Source organism: Erpetoichthys calabaricus, chromosome 7, assembly GCF_900747795.2.
Source record: "Erpetoichthys calabaricus chromosome 7, fErpCal1.3, whole genome shotgun sequence".
Classification (NCBI taxonomy): Eukaryota; Metazoa; Chordata; class Cladistia; order Polypteriformes; family Polypteridae; genus Erpetoichthys; species Erpetoichthys calabaricus.
In genome coordinates this window covers 99,007,789-99,027,807 of record NC_041400.2, presented here as the reverse complement: position 1 = coordinate 99,027,807, position 20,019 = coordinate 99,007,789, and the positions used below count along the sequence as shown (strand labels likewise).

The following is a 20,019-nucleotide window of genomic DNA, read 5'->3' as shown; positions in this document are numbered from 1 at the left end:
CAAGAGAGTGAGAAAGGTTTATAAGAGTGTGGGAAGGGTTTATAAAGCCTTAAAATATGTGTAAATAATCAAATAAATATAGGTCGCTACTTCGCGGATTTTCACCTATCGCGGGGGGCTCTGGAACATAACCCCTGCGATAGGTGAGGGATTACTGTATTATGTTCACTTGACTGCTGTAGATTTAAGTCCAGTTTGCGTACTGTTAAGCATGGAGCTGTTAAAATGGAGTATGACATGCATCCATTGAACTCTGGATAAGTCTTCAATCTGTCTTCTAATACATGAGTCATTTGTAAAACAGTCAGCCTTTTGCCTCTTAAACACACCACTCTCGCAGAGCTTCTTGGGACAGATTTTCCTAACCCTGCTGCTGTGCTCTTACAACAACAACAACATTTATTTATATAGCACATTTTCATACAAAAAGTAGTTCAAAGTGCTTTACATAATGAAGAGAAGAAAAATAAAACACAAAATAAGAAATTAAAATAAGACAACATTAGTTAACATAGAAAGGAGTAAGGTCCGATGGCCAGGGTGGACAGAAAAAACAAAAAAAAAACTCCAGAAGGCTGGAGAAAAAAATAAAATCTGTAGGGGTTCCAGGCCATGATACCACCCAGTCCCCTCTGGGCATTCTGCCTAACATAAATGAAATAGTCCTCTTTGTAGTTTGGGTTTTTCACAGAGTCACTTGATGCTGATGGTTGTACAGACTTCTGGCTTTTAATCCATCCATCATTGTTGGAACATCATGGTGCTTTGGGTAGATGGTGGTGGCGCAAGCCACCACCAACAGGACACCGGAAAAGGAAACAGAAGAGAGATTAGGGGTTAGTACAGATTTTGAATGAATAGTTATTATAGTGAATTGGATATACAGAGTATCAGGATTAAATTACAGTGAAGTTATGAGAAGGCCATGTTAAAGTAATGTGTTTTCAGTAGTTTTTTAAAGTGCTCCACTGTATTAGCCTGGCGAATTCCTACTGGCAGGCTATTCCAGATTTTAGGTGCATAACAGCAGAAGGCCGCCTCACCACTTTTAAGTTTTGCTCTTGGAATTCTAAGGAGACACTCAGTTGAGGATCTGAGGTTACGATTTGGAATATAAGGTGTCAGACATTCCGATATATAAGCCGGGGAGAGATTATTTAAAGCTTTATAAACCATAAGCAGAATTTTAAAGTCAATTCTGAATGACACAGGTAACCAGTGTAGTGACATTAAAACTGGTAAGGATTCTAGCAGCTGCATTCTGCACTAATTGCAAACGATTGATGTCTTTTTTGGGTAGTCCTGAGAGGAGTGCGTTACAGTAATCTAGCCGACTGAAAACAAACGCATGAACTAATTTCTCTGCATCTTTCGATGATATAAGAGGTCTAACTTTTGCTATGTTTCTTAGGTGAAAAAATGCTGTCCTAGTGATCTGATTAATATGCGATTTAAAATTCAGATTACAATCAACGGTTACCCCTAAGCTTTTTACCTCCGATTTGACTTTTAATCCTAATGCATCCAGTTTATTTCTAATAGCCTCATTGTATCCATTATTGCCAATCACTAAGATTTCGGTTTTTTCTTTATTTAATTTGAGAAAGTTACTATTCATCCATTCTGAGATACAGGTTAGACATTGTGTTAGCGAATCAAGAGATTCGGGGTCATCAGGTGCTATAGATAAATACAGCTGTGTGTCACCAGCATAGCTGTGGTAGCTCACGTTGTGCCCTGAGATAATCTGACCTAATGGAAGCATGTAGATTGAGAAGAGCAGCGGACCCAGGATAGAGCCTTGTGGAACACCATATAGAATATCATGTGTCTTTGAGTTATAATTACCACAACTAACAAAGAATTTTCTCCCTGCCAGGTAGGATTCAAACCAATTTAAGACACTGCCAGAGAGGCCCACCCATTGACTAAGGCGATTCTTAAGAATATTATGATCAATGGTGTCAAATGCGGCACTCAGATCAAAGAGGATGAGAACAGATAAATGGCCTCTGTCTGCATTTACCCGCAAGTCATTTACTACTTTAACGAGTGCAGTTTCTGTGCTGTGATTTGTTCTAAAACCTGACTGAAATTTATCAAGAATAGCATGTTCATTGAGGTGCTCATTTAACTGTATAATGACTGTCTTCTCTAGAATTTTACTTAAGAAAGGCAGGTTAGAGATGGGTCTATAATTTTCAAGAGCAGAGGGATCGAGATTATTTTTCTTAAGTAGGGGTTTAACTACAGCAGTCTTAAGACAGTCTGGGAAGACCCCCGTATCTAATGACAAATTTACTATGTCAAGAACATTATCAATAAGCACGCCCGATACTTCTTTGAAAAAATTAGTTGGTATTGGGTCAAGGGCACAGGTGGAGGGTTTCATTTGAGAAATTATTTTATGTAAATCAGGTAAATCTATCCTAGTGAGACTTTAATTTGTTTATTATGGAGTACTGGGGTTTAGGAGGATCCTTAGTGTTGGGGAGATATACTATGTTATTTCTAATATCATTAATTTTTTGATTGAAAAATACAGCGATAGCCTCACAGGTTTTACTGGAAGTACTTAGGAGGCATTCCTTTGAGTTACCTGGGTTTAACAGATGATCAATTGTTGAAAATAAGACTCTGGGATTACTAGCATGGTTATTTATAATCTTAGAGAAATAGCAGCGCCTCTCAAGACGGACTGTGTTATTGTATTCTGTTATTTTAACTTTTAATATTTCATAGTCAATAGTTAGTTTAGTTTTCCTCCATTTACGCTCAGCTCTACCGCATGTTCTCTTTAAATCAGACACTCTTTGGGTCTTCCATGGTATAACAATGCTAGAAGATTTTTTAACTGTCTTTTCAGGTGCAACTAAGTCAACAGCAGCCCTCACTTTAGTATTAAATCTTTCCACCTTACTATTTACATTTACATTCTCCTCGCTATTATAGTTGGCACTATAAACGGACTGATTGGTTAGAATGTTTGTAAGTTTTAAAGCTGCTGATGAGTCAAAGAAGCGTTTTTTAACAATATGCTTCTCATGAGTGTTTTCTATCATTATTTCTATATTAAAAAGTAGAAGAAAATGGTCTGATAGACCAATATCAATGACCTGCTTTATATCAACTTTTAGTCCTTTAGTAATCACTAAGTCTAACGTATGACCTGCTTTATGTGTAGGCTGATTAACGAGCTGTCTCAAATCAAAAGAGTCCAGGAGGTTCATAAATTCTTTTACTTTTTGGTCACATTGATTATCTATATGAAAATTAAAGTCGCCGACTATTAAGAGTGTGTCATAGTTCGTAATTAAGATTGACATCAAGTCAGAGAATTCCTCAAAGAAGGACGCGTTGAATTTTGGAGGTCTATACACGGATAATACTAGAACATGAGAATCTCCCTGAATAATAATGGCGAGATACTCAAAAGACTTGAATTTACCAAAACTGATATTTTTACATTTTAGCTCTTAGAGCTAATGACCTTGTGAAAGTCACCCGAAATCTCTTATTCACAGCTTTTTTTTTTTTTTCCCTTCAATACACGAACTGTTAAGCATCCACCGGATTGTGCAAAAACTGTCCTGCTTTTCTCCTTAAAGTCAATGGAAAATATCTGCTGTATTTCTGATTTTCATTTTGTTTTCAATAACATCACATTAAGAGTCTTTCAGCAATGCACATTTTAGTTACCTTTGCCAGGCCACAGTTTTATGTCTTAACCTTAATCTGGAGTCACATTATACAACTTCTAGTTTGAGGAGTTGTCAAATTTGATGATTACAGGATGAAGATGTAAGATTACATAACTAGAACTCACTGCTTCTGCAGTCTCTACCTTTTCAAAAAACACCACAACTTGATAAATAAATTATGACATATCAGGCAAATGAGTCTCACTCTTGTTTCCATGGTCCAAAACACTACCTTCCTTCATTCCTTGTAGCTGCCATATATGCAAATTTGTGCAAAAGTTTTTGTGTGTTCACTGTGGACTGGTAGTAGCAAATACTTAAATTATCATTTTAATGGCTTTAGCACGTTTTTCAATAAAACATTTAATTTTCCGACAATTATATGATTTGCTGGAATTACCAGTATTATGATTTTGATTGTAATTCTTTCTTGGAATATGGTGAGCTACTCAACACATTTTAGAGCAGGCTGCAGGAAGACAGTCTGTTGATTTAAAAATTACAAACAAATGTAATCATTGGAATTATTTCCTGGTCATCATTGCTTAGGAGAGCCATTAATGTCAAGTTCTGTTTCCAATTACAGTAAAAAAAAATGTACAGTATGCTTACTTAAGCTTTATGGCTTATAGATATACTCTAACTTCTGGCTTCAACTGTAACTGATTCTATATTTCTTGTGTAATTTTATATACTATGAAATCAAATATATACTACTACCAATATTTGAAAGCTTTTATACTTCTCCCTCCATTCTGTGTATTTTTCTATATTACAGAGGTTTTATAAACTACAGGGACAGTAAACTCACTCGAATCCTCCAGAACTCCTTGGGAGGAAATGCCAAGACCATAATAATTTGCACAATTACACCAGCTGCCCTGGAAGAAACACTAAGCACTCTTCAGGTAAAATTAAATAATTTTTAATTAATTAGTAATAATTTAGCCAAAGAATTTCTTATGTTTTATGATCTAGACCTTTCCTCTTAATTATTATGCTTCTGCCTCTAGGCTGCCTTATGGTCCTAGGTAGAAAATGGAAGTCGTTAAGTATTTCTATCTCATGTGTTTTTTCTTTTATTTAGTTTGCAAGTACTGCTAAGTACATGAAAAATGAACCTCGTGTCAATGAGGTGTTGAGTGAGGAAGCATTACTCAGAAGATACAGAAATCAAATTGTTGATCTTGAGAAGCTGCTGGATGAGGTTTGTATTAGTAACCTTTAGTAACAGTTGAATGTTTTTATTACAGAGGAGAAGGATGCATCATGTTTAAATCTACTGCATCAAAGGTCCAAGGACATTGAGTTTTATTTCTAGCTCATTTACTGTCTATTTCAGCTTTGCATGTTTTCCTCGTGTAGGATTTTATGTCTTAAATGTCGTCTTCAGATAATGTTACTTTCTCTGACTTTCCAAGTTTTATTTAGATTAAATTGACAATTCCAGACGACCCTTTTGAGGACCTTTTCATCTGGGGTCCTTGCATTTTAGCAATAATTGAATAAGTGGTGGTCTGATGTGTCTGGGATTTAGGATGATAACCTATGTTAGATTTCATTATTTCACTTAAATGTTACTATTGCTGTAAATGTTGAATATTTTACAATGTATTTGTCCAATAGGTATCTTCTAAGACTCGTTTACATGCAACAGAGAAAGAACATCTTACCATTCTTTTACAAGAAAAGGAACAACTTCAAAGGGAGCAAGAAGATAGGATTAAAAATTTGACCAAAATGATAATTAACTCATCAAATTTTTCCTGCCAAGAACCTCCGGTATGTAGGGGTAAAAGTATATTCTTTTGTTAATTTTCTTTGGAATGTTGACAATATAATACAGTATTTAAATATTTCTAATATTTAATTGTCTGTGTCAAGTATTGCTATTATTTTATTAATGTACACATGTTTGATACAGATTACAAACAAGAGAAGAGTTACTTGGGCTCCAGGGAAATTATTGCAGAGTTTACAGTCAAGCAAAAAAATTAAGTTTGATGAGACAATGTCATTTCAGCAGTCTGTTAAATACAAATTTGGATCTACAACTTTACCAGAGTTTGATTTGCGTAAGTATATAATTTGTGCAGTCCTAAAAAATAATTATATCCAGATGTTTAGTATGCTGGTATATTTTATTTAAATGTTTATTTTCAATGTGTTAAAGAAGAAACTTTTCAAGTCCAGTTGTAAAAGCAATATGTCATAGTAAGTAAAAACAGTACTTGATAACCGTGGCTTTGTTTTTTGCAAACATGTCAAATTGACTGTTAACATTTACAGTAAATATGGAAAAACAGAAATGTAACTCTGTAATGTGCTTTCATCAGTTGATTCAACAGAGTTTGATTTAGAAGGATTTTCACACACTTCGGATGATACAACCAGTGAGAGAAATTGCTCTAACATCACAGTACAGAGGAGTAAAAATATTGATTCATCTGTGATTGATGAATTTTCTGTGTTTGATGCATTAAGCTCGTAAGTATATGCTTACATGTTTTAATTTCCATTGCTCTGAATATCGAATAATCTTTCGGGAGTGTATAGTTTCTTCAAACATGCTAGATTGTTATGTTAAAAAAAAATCATGAAATATAGATTTGAGAGCTTGATAATTGCAGAACTTTTTATACACTATTTTCAAACAAATGTTTTTGTTAATATGTTGTCGTATGAATTTCAATAAGTATTTACTTGGTTTATCATGTTAGCTTCATAATTTTTATTCACAGATTTAAAATTAATAAAAAAGCAAACTTGATAAAAACTTGTATAATTCTTTATGTACTGAAAGGAGAAATTTCTTTTTACTAGGGGCTGGGAGTGACTTGCGTACAGTATAGATAGATAGATAGATAGATAGATAGATAGATACTTTATTAATCCCAATGGGAAATTCACATACTCCAGCAGCACCTTACTGATACAAAAAACAATATTAAATTAAAGATTGATAATAATGCAGGTAAAAACAGACAATAACTTATATAATGTTAACGTTTACCCCCCCGGGTGGAACTGAAGAGTCGCATAGTTTGGGGGAGGAACGATCTCCTCAATCTGTCAGTGGAGTAGGACAGTGACAGCAGTCTGTCGCTGAAGCTGCTCTTCTGTCTAGAGATGACACTGTTTAATGGATGCAGTGGATTTTCCATAATTGATAGGAGCCTGCTGAGTACCCGTCGTTCTGCCACAGATGTCAAACTGTCTAGCTCCATGCCAACTATAGAGCCTGCCTTCCTCACCAGTTTGTCCAGGCGTGAGGCGTCTTTATTCTTAATGCTGACACCCCAGCACACCACCGTGTAGAAGAGGGTGCTCGCCACAACCGTTTGATAGAACATCTGCAGCATCTTATTGCAGATGTTGAAGGATGCCAGCCTTCTAAGGAAGTATAACCGGCTCTGTCCTTTCTTACACAGAGCATCAGTATTGGCAGTCCAGTCTAATTTATCATCCAGCTGCACTCCCAGGTATTTATAGGTCTGCACCATCTGCACACAGTCACCTCTGATGATCACGGGGTCCATGAGGGGTCTGGGCCTACTAAAATCCACCACCACCTCCTTGGTTTTGCTGGTGTTCAGGTGTAGGTGGTTTGAGTTGCACCATTTAACAAACTCATTGATTTAGGTCCCTATACTCCTCCTCCTGCCCACTCCTGATGCAGCCCACGATAGCAGTGTCATCAGCGAACTTTTGCATGTGGCAGGACTCAGAGTTGTGTTGGAAGTCCGATGTATATAGGCTGAACAGGATCGGAGAAAGTACAGTCCCTTGTGGCGCTCCTGTGTTGCTGACCACAATGACAGACGTGCAGTTCCCAAGACGCACATACTGAGGACTGTCTTTAAGATAGTCCACGATCCATGCCACCAGGTATGAATCTACTCCCATCTCTGTCAGCTTGTCCCTAAGGAGCAGAGGTTGGATTGTGTTGAAGGCGCTAGAGAAGTCTAGAAACATAATTCTTACAGCACCCCTGCCTCTGTCCAAGTGAGAGAGGGATTGATGTAGATGATGGCATCCTCCGCTTTCACCTTCTCCTGATATGCAAACTGCAGAGGGTTGAGGACATGTTGAACCTGTGGCCTCAGGTGGTGAAGCAGCAGCCTCTCCATGGTCTTCATCACATGTGATGTCAGAGCAACAGGCCGGAAGTCATTCAGCTCACTAGGACGTGATACCTTTGGGCCTGGGGTGATGCAAGATGTTTTCCAAAGCCTCGGGACTCTCCCCTGTTCCAGGCTCAGGTTGAAGATTTGCTGTAGAGAACCCCCCAGCTCCGATGCACAGACCTTCAGCAATCGTGGCAATACTCCATCTGGACCCGCTGCTTTGCTGGCACGAATTCTCCTCAGCTCTCTGCTCACTTGCGCTGTTGTAATTATGGGTGGGGATGTCTCTCCTATGCTGGTATCAGCAGAAGGATGTGTGGAGGGTGCAGTACTCCGAGGTGAGAGTGGGTTAGGGTGGTCAAACCTGTTAAAGAAGTTGTTCATTTGGTTTGCTCTCTTCACGTCTCTCTCGATGGTGGTACCCCGCTTCGAGCTGCAAGAAGTGATGATCTTCATCCCATCCCACACTTCCTTCATGCTGTTATTCTACATCTTCTGCTCCAGCTTTCTCCTGTACTGCTCCTTCGCCGCCCTGAGCTGGACTCGGAGTTCCTTCTGCATGCACTTGAGCTCATGCTGATCACCGCCTTTAAAAGCCCTTTTCTTCTGGTTCAAAAGGCCCTTGATGTCACTTGTATTCCATGGCTTGTTGTTAGCATAGCAGCGTACAGTTCTTACTGGAACTACAATGTCCATACAGAAGTTGATGTAGTCAGTAGTGCAGTCAACAACTTCCTCAATGTTCTCACTATGTGATCCCTGCAGGATATCCCAGTCTGTAGTTCCAAAACATTCTCTCAGAGCATTCTCAGCCTCCGGGTACAGTCTTAGGGTACAGTCCTTAATTGATATTAAAAGATATTACAATCAAGGATGCTTGCTTGAAAACAACCAAATGCATCAAAAAAGGCAGCAGGGGCAAAAATCCTTTTGTTAGAGAAAAAAATAACATTTAATGACCATTAACATCTGCAAACAAAAATCTGTAGTGCAGCAGGATAAAGTATGGGTATATTGTCTGAGTCTCAGATTTGTCTGTCTAGCCTTTTATCTGAGCCAGGCAGCCTGAAAACAGCTGGATAGCTTAACTTCCAGTGAGACAGAACTCATACATTAAACCTTTATGTTGAAGTAGACAGCAGCAGAATTTAGTGGCTGCTTTTCCTTATCTCAATCAAGTATTTTAACACATTTGCCTAGTAAACTATATATCTCGATTAATTTTTTCAGACCTCCTTCTGTAATTTTGTTTCTTAGTAAATTTGAATGGGACTTTGGTTTTGTTTTTCATATACTAGGAATACTTTTATACTTTGAAAATCTATATTTAATTATAGACAAAATGTTTTACATAACCATTAAAAGTATAACAGTTATGCTAATGAAATGCAACGAGGTAAGAGTTGCAAAGCATGGCTGGGGTTCAGTCCATAGGACCCAGTAACTGTCCCCTCCTGCTTATGTTATAGTTGTGAAAAGTGTATTTATCATGTTCCTAGACCTGATGATGCAAGGGCCAGTTTTGTGGCAATGAATAAGAGGGTTAAAGGAAAGAGTATAAGTATTATGACTTGGAATATTGGAAAAATGAAATAATGGAAGTGCTGAACTGAAATAGTAAATCTGTACTGAATACAGAAAATGACATTGAAAGGTAAAGGTATTAGAATTCTTTTTCCCGACCGTGTTGCCATAGGTATTTTTGTGTCGGGAGAATAGTCGGGTAAACTGATGGTGCTAATGAAGGTAAGAGGGAGAGGGTTGTAGTTGTTAAGACGATTTGTTAAAACCCTCAACTTATGAATATAGTCTTGGCATATGTGTGATACAGGTTAGCAGAAGCATTGAAGAGAAAGATGTGTCGGTGAAGAAGTTTTTGGGTTTGATGTTTAATGACACAATAGAAATACTTATGTGCCATACCCTTTTTAAGAATGAAAATGTGTTAGTGACATGTGATTATGGTGTTGGTAAGGAGGGTTGATCAGGGCATGGTAAAAAAAATATAAAAGTGAGACTTGAAACGGTTATGTATTGGTTGAAAGAAATGTTTGAGTCAGAACCATGAAGAAGTCCAATAGAATGTTCATTCCAACACTCAAGATTTGGAAGTTTAAAAGTCAGCGAATGGTACAAATTTTCTAGAACATTGGTAGTAAGATTAAATAAGAATATCTTTATTGTCATTGTAACAAATACAATGAAATTAGATGCAGTCCGTATAGTGTCAAAATTTAAATAAAATATAATTAAAGGATAAGAAGAAATAAGGTAGAACACAAACATTCAACATAAGACCTTAATTGCACGTGAACACTATTGCACAAGGTGTCATCTATTGCACTGCTGCATTGGAGGTGATGAGGGTTCAGAAGCATAATGTCTGGTTGAAAACAACAGAAGAGGAAATGTGGTGAAATGCTGAGGTAGATGTGACACCAGAAGAACAAGCGAGATGCCCATAAAGCTTGACCGAAAACACAGTCATAAAGTGATTGTGCAGTCAAGTGAAGCTAAATCCTAGAAAAGCAGTTGCAAAAGTGTGAAAAGCCAAGAGATGCGAGTTTGCAAGTGAGCTTAAAATGAGAAAGGAAGATGTAATTTGTTCAGGATCACAAGGCTTCTGGCAATAAGAAATGCAGAATATAGTTGGTGTGAACTGCTTAAAAATACTGAGGGAAATCTTGTGATTCATAGTAATGGGATTAAGAATACTTAAAGTACATGGGGAATCTGCTTAAAGAGGAGAATGAATGGGGTGATGATGTTAGGAAAAATATGAAGAACAAGCTGTAGGTGTTCAAAAGAGTAGAATGTAAAAGTGATGAAAGCTGGAGAGGTAAAGCAATGGTCTCAATTGGAGTGGTATGAAAAATATTAACTGTATGGACATGTCTTCCTGGAGTTGAATGGCTGATGCACTTGCACAGCATGATTGTTTGTGAAAGTGGGATTCTTAAAAATTGGAAAAGCAATAGACCAGTAGTCAAGAGTGATCTATTGAAGTGTGGTCCATATCACAGCTAATGAAGGAGGCTCATTTGACAGTGTAGTTCAGTTTGGATTTGTTCCTGATTAAAGAAAAAAACATAGAGAACTTAAATTGTTCCCAGGTGGAAATTTGGCAATATGAATTGTGTTGTCAGTCAGATGGTTAGAAAGCAATGGGATGGAAGATGTTTTGTTTGGTGTAAGTATAAGGATATTTCTTAATTAGAAGATCATTTTAAACATTGTCCACTAACATCAATTTCTGTATAAAAGAGAATTTTGAAAATTAAAACTTGTGTTTTCTTGTGTTCTCAAGATCCTTTAATTTCATTAGTGTGGCACGTGTAAAAGCTTTATTTATTAGGCTGTATTGCAGGGTGTGGTTTGATAGCCTCTCTGGAGGCAATAGTCTGTCAAGGTAGACAGATGCACATTTTATTTAGTTTGTCTTTATACAATTTTTCTTCATGTTCACAAACATGTTTTCAAAGGCACTATTAAAGTCTAATTAGGTTTATTTGTATTCAGTGTGAAACCAGAGAAATTGGGAAGAATAGCTGTTTGAATACTTTTTTTTTTTGTCAATTTTCTATTTTTTATTGTATAGTCTGTATGTCCACTTTTTACTAAATTGTGCCTGAAAAGGCATGTGCAATATATCTTTTATTTCTTGTTTGTTTTATTTTGTGCAAAATAAACTATATCTCGGAAGAGCTACCAACTGCCCAACCTATAAAATTGGGTCAACAGAAGTATTTACAATAGATTCAATCTGAAAAGTATATGCACATAGCTTGTACCGTGATATACATCTTAATAGTGATCCTTTTTAACTATATTTTGATATAACATTTGGCCATACCGCCTAACCCTATAGCTGGGGTAGCCTTAACACACTTGGAAAATATTAACTACTAATAGTAGGTATTCAGTGTTTAGGCTTTTTGGTAATCTTGCATAGTCTAATTTTAAATGCACAAAGGAAACTAGAGGCTTACAATGAGCTGATATCTGGCAATGACTGGTTCTTCCCACATTGTGGCACATACAAATAGCACATCTTGAGCAATAGTATGGAGCTTTAGCTGCAAACTCTGGGGCATACTATGTTTGTTCAACAAGCTTCAGTATTCTTCTTTTTTTGATACATGTGACAGGCCATGTATCAAGAGAATGGAGGAAGGTGATTGATGTTCAGGTGCCCGTAAGGTATTTAGTACATCCTGCCATTTCCCATAGTACGAGCTGTGTGAATATAATTTCTTGTTAGAAAAATGTTGGAGCATCAGAATTGATTAGCAAGTAGCAGAACTGTTCCATCAACAGAAGAAGCTGCAGCACATAGTGTCTCAAACCTTTGTGTCCTTGGAGATAGGGTCAGTTTGAGATGTGTGCTATAATATTTAATAGCTGTTTATATATGTCAAATAAACAAAGATGTATGTGGTTCCTTATATAGTTATAACAGTTTGTTTTATTATCATCCCATTCAATTTTAATGCATAAAGTGAGAATCTGTAAAGATCATTATGTCATAACATTTACTTAGGGTCAAGACTTTGCTTAGACTGCATGAAGGTGTATTAACATGATACTATTGTTAGACTTGAAAAGTAAAATAACAGATTGGGTGAGATTGAATATTCTGAATGAACTAAAGTATGAAAAGGTCAAGTCACATAAGATCTTTATCCAGTAATAGTTCCTATGTTGTAAACATTAGTTTGTTATCCTATATACATGTAACACTGCAGAAAAACGATAAAACAAAATTAGCTACTATTTATACATGCTAAAAATGTTTTGTGGAATGATTTAGTGTATAAATTATTAAACAGTATCAAAGTTCTCTTCCAAATTTATACTTGAGAGGTCATGTTGGATTGTTTAGTTTTGTATGTGCTTGTGATAGTGGCATTTTTCTTTTTTTGTTTCCTTCCTAGTGGTAGTAATTCAAACTCGTTTCAGTCTGAAGAGATGAAAGCTCAGATTGTTAATCTGGAGCAGCAACTTCAAACAGAAACTGCTGAGAAACTTAAAGAAAGTGAAATGCGAATTACTTTGGAAAAAAGAGTCTTTGATCTGGAGCAACAGCTGATGGAATTGCAGAAAGTGAAACAAGAAGAGTTGGATGGTTTAACAGTTAAAAATGTTAGTTTAAATTCCTCTATGAGTGAAGTCTGCCTTCAGACCTCAGGATGTTTTTCTGATATGGAAAGTCTGAAAGAATCTGCTGATGTTTTTGTTCAATCTGAAAATAGTGAAAAATTAGTAACCTCTTTTGAAGATGGATTGCAGTCACATGAAAAGCAAGATAATGGTGATGTAACTGCTTGTGTTTCACAATGTGAACTGGTAAGCCACATTTATAGATCACTTTGTTAATACACTTCATTTATAAGTGTTTGAAAATGTCTTGCTGTCTTTTTAGGTATAGTTAAGTATGTCTATGAATTCAAAAAATATTTAAAACATATAAACATTATGTATAGCAAAAATGCACCTCTATAAAATTCCTGAATTATGATGTAATGGGGGATAAACACAAAAATTGTTAATCACTCAGAAAAAATGGTTGTGTCTCCTTTCACAAAATTTTACATTTAATGCAAATTAAAATACAGGCTTCAAAGATTTTCAGTGGGGAGTTGTAATGGGTGGGCCAACACCAAAAAAAAAAACACATGCATTACTCTAAAAGTCCCGAGTGGAGGTTCATTAAATTTTGTATATTTATTATAGTTAACTGAACTTAATAGAGTTTATGAAATGTCACCCATTTTATGATAAATATGGGTTCAGTAGAGGGAACAGCACAAATATTTGCCTTGTTTACCTGTCATAGTAGTGATGCAGTTGTTCAAGCCATCCAGTTTAAATATGTAGGTTTAAACATCTGTTCATGAAACCACAGCTAACCAGGAAAAACAAAAAAATGGTGTTCATGATATCACTGCAATTACAGAATCCAATTGTATTCAAAAGAACCAAATGTTTGACTCTTTAGGTCAGAGAAATTGAGAGGTACTGTTGATGATGGATGGGGTGCTTGCAATGACAAAAGGGTCAACATTAAACAAATATTTGTTTTCTTACCTTAAACCATAACACAGACATCCTTTTACAACACCTTGTTCTAGTCTTCTATATGTTTAATGTTTTACAACCAGTAGTAGATGGAGCTGGGTGTTCATACTTGTCAATATGTAATTGTAATATAAGACAGAGAAAGAAATGGCTTGTGTGTGCAAAGTTTTATTTACCGCCACTCCTTATAAAATGAGTGGAGATGGCTTTTTAATTTATTAATAATGCTATGGTATGTGAATATAGTCATTAGATTGCTTTGCACTCAACATTTCAAACTTAGACAAAACAAATATCAAAAATAGCTATAGGGACCTCAAGTTAAGTTTATAGCTGTCTGTTAAGCCACAATTGGTACTTTGAATAAACTAATGTTTGAACTAGTTGCCTTTTATCTTCACCAGTTTGAAAACCTTTTGTTTTGGTGTGTGGATATGTTGGTTTGTTATTTCTGTTTGCATCACAGACAGAGTTCTCAAAAGTTTATTTTTTTATTATAGATATTGTAGAATTATTCTGGGCTTACTTTTTTATAATACAACCATTTGTGGGGTTGTTTTTTCTTTCTATTGAAAGCTCTTGTAGATTATAATTGAAAGCATGTAGCTTTAAAATTTGCATAGTAGTGATATCAAACATACACAGACCTAAATTTCCAAAGGAGGTGGTTCATTTAGGTAGATGTGAACATGCCAGTTGCACCCTGGGGCAGAGTCAACCATGAAAAACCTTTTTAAAAACAGTGGTTTCTATGTGGTAGTAAGGGAGCCCCAGAGCGGTTTGCGTGTTTGAACATCAGGTCAATCTAATTACAGGAAATTATTGTGCATTTTCGGTAAAATGTGTGTGTGTGTTGTGGAAGTCACACCGCACCATTGCAGCAGTAATTAGGCACTCTTGATGTCCACTTTTTTTAATCAAAAAAAATGTGTCTGTGTGTCTGTCTGTGTCTTTCCAGTTGCTGTGTTTTTATCATTCCTAAAGATGGCACGTCAGAAAACATTTTAGTAATAAAGTACATTGGATTTGTCATTCCAATTGGTGGCACAATACAAACACAAAAACTGCTTTTATGAATCCCATAACAAATGTCATATAACAGATGCATATACATAGCATGCTGCACTGCAAATGTTAACACTGAGGTCTGTGTTGATTACTTAGATTTCAATTCAGAGGCAGAACCTCTCTATTTTTCTACCTCCTACTGTTAAGATCTGGTTTGCAATTGTTACCACAAATCATTTTAATTTGTCCACCTCTTTGTAGAGGAAGTGACCAAGCCATCCTTATGGTGCTTGATGTGAAACTTGAGGAATTTAACTTTTCTTTTTCCCCTTCCCCCTCAGTTTTATGATTTGTGTTTTTTTTTTTTTTTTTTTTTTTTTTTTTTTTTTTTTGTATCGGAAGGATTTCCTTGAAAGTATAGAACTTTGTGAAGCCCTAAAGGATGAAAGGGTAATAGTAATAATTTACATTATTCATTGTTTTGTTTATTTTTCGGTGCCTTGTTTTTCATTTTTTTTTTCTCTTCCTTTCAGGATAAAGCACTTTCTAAGCTAAAGATCGTTCGATCAGAATGCAAAAACTTAACAAATGAAAATGAAAATTTGAGGCTTGAAATCGGAGTGCTAGAATATGAGCTAAAGGAAAAAGATGAAATTAACACATTTATTTCTTTAGAACAGGTATTTTTTTTAACATTTTATTTTTCACTGCTTTCTAGATATTAAAGTGAACATGTCAGTTTCACACTTTTGATTTCTATCTGTTTAATGTAATATGTATAGATTTAACCATTAAGCAGAGTAGATGCTAATAGTTAAGGTTGTGTACTATTTCCAAATAAAAAGTAGCAAATTACTTCAAATGCTTTCTGATGTTCTAATTAATCATGTGTATGTTTGCACATGCTGCTGTGCAGGAACAGTTTATAAAGGTAACTGCTTTAAGACAGTTTGTAATTTGTGGTTTTGGTAGTGGCATTAAATTACTAGTCTTGGCTCAAAAGCATCCACTGTGAATTCTGCTTTTGTTCCACTAAACAATACTTTTCAGATTTGCATTTAGAATATGTTGGAATTTGTTTTACTTTCAAGTGTGGGGTAAGGTGTATTGATTTGGGGTCTTTATGTTCAAAATTCACATTCTACAGGAAAGAATGCATTGAGTAAACATAATTCAGACACTTTCAGGTTTGATTGTGGTTACTGATATTTTTCCATACTTTTTGTAAGCATTTGTCTTTTTAAATCTACAGAGCGATCTGAAAAATGAAATTGCTACTTTAAAGGCAGCAACTGATGATGCAGAGTCATTAATTAGTCAATTGAAGGTGAGAATCTTGGACCTATTTAATTTTCCTGTTTTGTTAATTGAGATTACTGCTGTAAATTAAACTTGGGAATACAGCATCGTATGTTGAGTCTAAGCTGGCCACATTTTGGTAGTTAAATACTACTGTGAGTTAGAGTGCTTATAAAATATTGTTCCTTGTTATGTTTGTTGTCTTACATTTTCAATATACCTCTATGTATCCAGGATTGTTTTTTTTTTTCATAAACATCTCAGATGTATAAACTGTACTTTTTTTAGGCTGAACTGGAAAACAAAAGAAAGCAGCTAAGTCAGCAGGAAGAGTGGATATCAGAATTACAGAAACCGGTAAGACTAAAGAAAGCATGAACTCGAATATGTATTTCAAAAAAGCATTTCTGCCATGTAAACTGCCAAACAATGTTTAAAATGCCTAATTTTTTAAAAGTGGTTTATACAGAGCGTTCTGTTTTGTAGAGATGCCAATGCAACGCTAGTGATTTTTTTTTTTTCTGCCATTTTTTCTTTATTTAATTTCTTTCCACTGTGTGTTGAGGTCAGTCTAGAGGCACACGATGCATTAAGACACCAGCTTTTTCTGTACACTTGTTATTCCCGAGTCATATAAATTATTAAAATCTAATAGCTGACAGAACTGACTTCATTGAAAGGAGATGTCCTCCTTTTAAACAATAAGTCTAAGTGATTCTTTGTTGAGGTGATATCTTGGACCTTTTAGATAGTCTTTGGCAATGTACGGGATTAATTTCTCCTCTGGTTTGCAGTATTAGGAATTCTCTGTGGCCTTATCACCTTCCACTTCTCTGTAGACTTCCTCCATTCTTGGTAATTTATAAGTGAATTCTCTTCTCTAGACTCATACTTGCATTATATGGGAACATGAGCATGTGGTCCTGTAGTTTCTGCGCTTATTAAATGTACCAGACTCCCTTGGAAATTCAGTGTCCTTCATGGGTGTGTCATTTATGTTGTGATGTTCATTCTGTCCTGAAAGGGGAGGACAGTCTGCTTTGAGGCATCAGGAGTTCCTTGTCTCTTTCCCTATACTTTTGTCTTGGCTTCCAATTTGGTTCTTTTTGAAAGCTGTTACATTCTTTTGAAAAAAACAAATTGCACAATCCAAATTAATTGTAGCATAATTATTAGCATTTCAAAATACAATAACCTACCAATCTTGAGTAATGTTGCTCTAGTAATTGTTCCTCTCATGCATTGGCCAGCAATATTTTGGTGCAAAAATAACAAATATATGTAAGCATTACAAAAGTGAAGAACTTGTGTTTGAATTCTTTGCTAAACGTGACTCAGTGCTGTAAATAAGCACTGAGCATGGAATAATTGATGACAGATTGTCTTGTAATTCCCTAAATGTTATAATTGCTTTATCCTTACCAATAAAATGCAAAAGTATTCTTGCTAAATATCCTGTGACTTTTAACCTTCCTTACACAATTCAACTTATGCCACAAATATTCGCTATATACCATTTCCCTACTCTCATTAGGTGAAATTGCTAGCAGAATAGATCCATGGACTCAAGTATCTACCCCATATATCTTACTTTTCCATCAGTGTGAATCAGCAGAAACTAATATTAATCCAACCGTGTGATATTTGCTCTATATCCCATTGCAGTGTGTTGTGTTTTTACTTTCATCTTTGGTATATTTCATTATGCCTGTTTTGATGCTAATGTTGTACTCTACTGTTATTTGACTCGCTGTTGCTAGTTGATAACTCTAAGTCTAAAGCAGGTCCATTCTTCAGTAGTCTGTTTCTGATCACAGTAATTCAAAATAAATAATGTTAGTGTTGTATAAAGAATTAATAGTTTTTCAGTTTCTTTTTAGACACAATGGCATGTACATTATTTGCTGTAATGAGGCAATGTTTAAATGAAATGCACTTCATTTGTGTTCATTGTAATCCGGTGTGCACTGTAGAAAGGCTAGCTTCAGATTAGAGTTTATGTCCTTTTTAGAGTGTATATGTCAGAATTGAGTTGACCTGAACTCTTCAGAGGAAACTTGACTTGTGCATTATCAGAGACCTGTTTAGAAGAGTTTAATGTGTCATCCATAGTACCAAATGATAGCATATCATAATATTTAGCCAGTTTATGAACTTTTAAGTAAAGGTAATTGCTTTGTTTATTATCTGTACAATGTATTTTTTTATCGTGATGTACCACAGTCTTATGCAAGGAGACTTCAAACAAAAAATCTGGTATATCTAGCCTAAAATGAATTGCAATGAGTGAAATCATTAAGTTTACTTCGTTTATAGATTTGTTCAAGCATTACATTCTGCACAAAGCTAAAACCTAGCATAAGGTAGAGATATAATTCAAGTTTTAAGTTTGTGAATATTTATAGAGTAATGGGTACTAAATAAATGAAATGTGCCTGCTGAAAATTTCCATTTAACTTTTAAGGTCATCAATTGCATCATTGTGTTTACCACATTTTGTATTCCATGTTGTAATAATGTATGAATTGTTTAGTTGGTTTGTACTGGCCTTAACACTCAAACACCTTTTACCATTTATACTAAACAAAAACTGTTACTGGTCTAGGCTGTCTATGTAATGGATTGTTCAGGTTGGGTCATATTTGTACTATTTTGTCAAACCTATCCCCATGTACAAAGATGCTGTTATGCCTTAACTGTACAGGGTTGTTCGATTTGCTGATCTCAAAGGCAAGAACCCAGAGTAGAACTGCTATTTTCCAATATCACAAGACACCAGATGTGGTTTGAGCTTTTAATGGGCATGGAAGATTGGAGGAATACAGTAATCCCTCCTCCATCGCGGGGGTTGCGTTCCAGAGCCACCCGCGAAATAAGAAAATCCGCGAAGTAGAAACCATATGTTTATATGGTTATTTTTATATTGTCATGCTTGGGTCACAGATTTGCGCAGAAACACAGGAGGTTGTAGAGAGACAGGAACGTTATTCAAACACTGCAAACAAACATTTGTCTCTTTTTCAAAAGTTTAAACTGTGCTCCATGACAAGACAGAGATGACAGTTCTGTCTCACAATTAAAAGAATGCAAACATATCTTCCTTTTCAAAGGAGCAAACAAATCAATAGTGCTGTTTGGCTTTTAAGTATGTGAAGCACCACGGCACAAAGCTGTTGAAGGCGGCAGCTCACACCCCCTCGTCAGGAGCAGAGAGAGAAAGACAGATAAAAAAATCAATACGTGCCCTTCGTGCTTTTAAGTATGCGAAGCACCGTTCAGCATGTCGTTTCAGGAAGCAGCTGCACAAAAGATAACAACGTGAAGATAATCTTTCAGCATTTTTAGACGAGCGTCCGTATCGTCTAGGTTTGCGAACAGCCCCCCTGCTCACACCCCCCTACGTCAGCGCAAGAGAGAGAGAGAAAGTAAGTTGGGTAGCTTCTCAGCCATCTGCCAATAGCGTCCCTTGTATGAAATCAACTGGGCAAACCAACTGAGGAAGCATGTACCAGAAATTAAAAGACCCATTGTCCGCAGAAACCCGCGAAGCAGTGAAAAATCTGCGATATATATTTAAATATGCTTACATATAAAATCCGCGATGGAGTGAAGCCGCGAAAGGCGAAGCGCGATATAGCGAGGGATTACTGTACCAGGTTACATAATAATTTTTTTTTTTTTGTTTTTAAACCCCCTTCTATGAAAAAGGACAACCACACAAAGTGACTATTATTAAACTGTGTAGAAGGAAGTAGAAAAGAATGTATTCATTTCTACATAAAGCAACAAAAAATGAGCCAAAGTGT

At 35.9% G+C, this 20,019-nt stretch overlaps 1 protein-coding gene across 1 annotated transcript in view; it reads left to right on the top strand.

Annotated features, from left to right (window-relative positions):
- The window catches only part of cenpe (centromere protein E), a 105,672-nt gene that overhangs the window by 19,135 nt on the left and 66,518 nt on the right, over nt 1–20,019 (top strand). Inside the window, exons 11-19 of the mRNA XM_051929640.1 lie at nt 4,480–4,609; nt 4,789–4,908; nt 5,328–5,483; nt 5,626–5,776; nt 6,038–6,188; nt 12,763–13,174; nt 15,448–15,594; nt 16,167–16,241; nt 16,502–16,570. Coding sequence (XP_051785600.1) covers nt 4,480–4,609; nt 4,789–4,908; nt 5,328–5,483; nt 5,626–5,776; nt 6,038–6,188; nt 12,763–13,174; nt 15,448–15,594; nt 16,167–16,241; nt 16,502–16,570 — 1,411 coding nt within the window. The remainder of the gene's footprint in view (nt 1–4,479; nt 4,610–4,788; nt 4,909–5,327; nt 5,484–5,625; nt 5,777–6,037; nt 6,189–12,762; nt 13,175–15,447; nt 15,595–16,166; nt 16,242–16,501; nt 16,571–20,019) is intronic.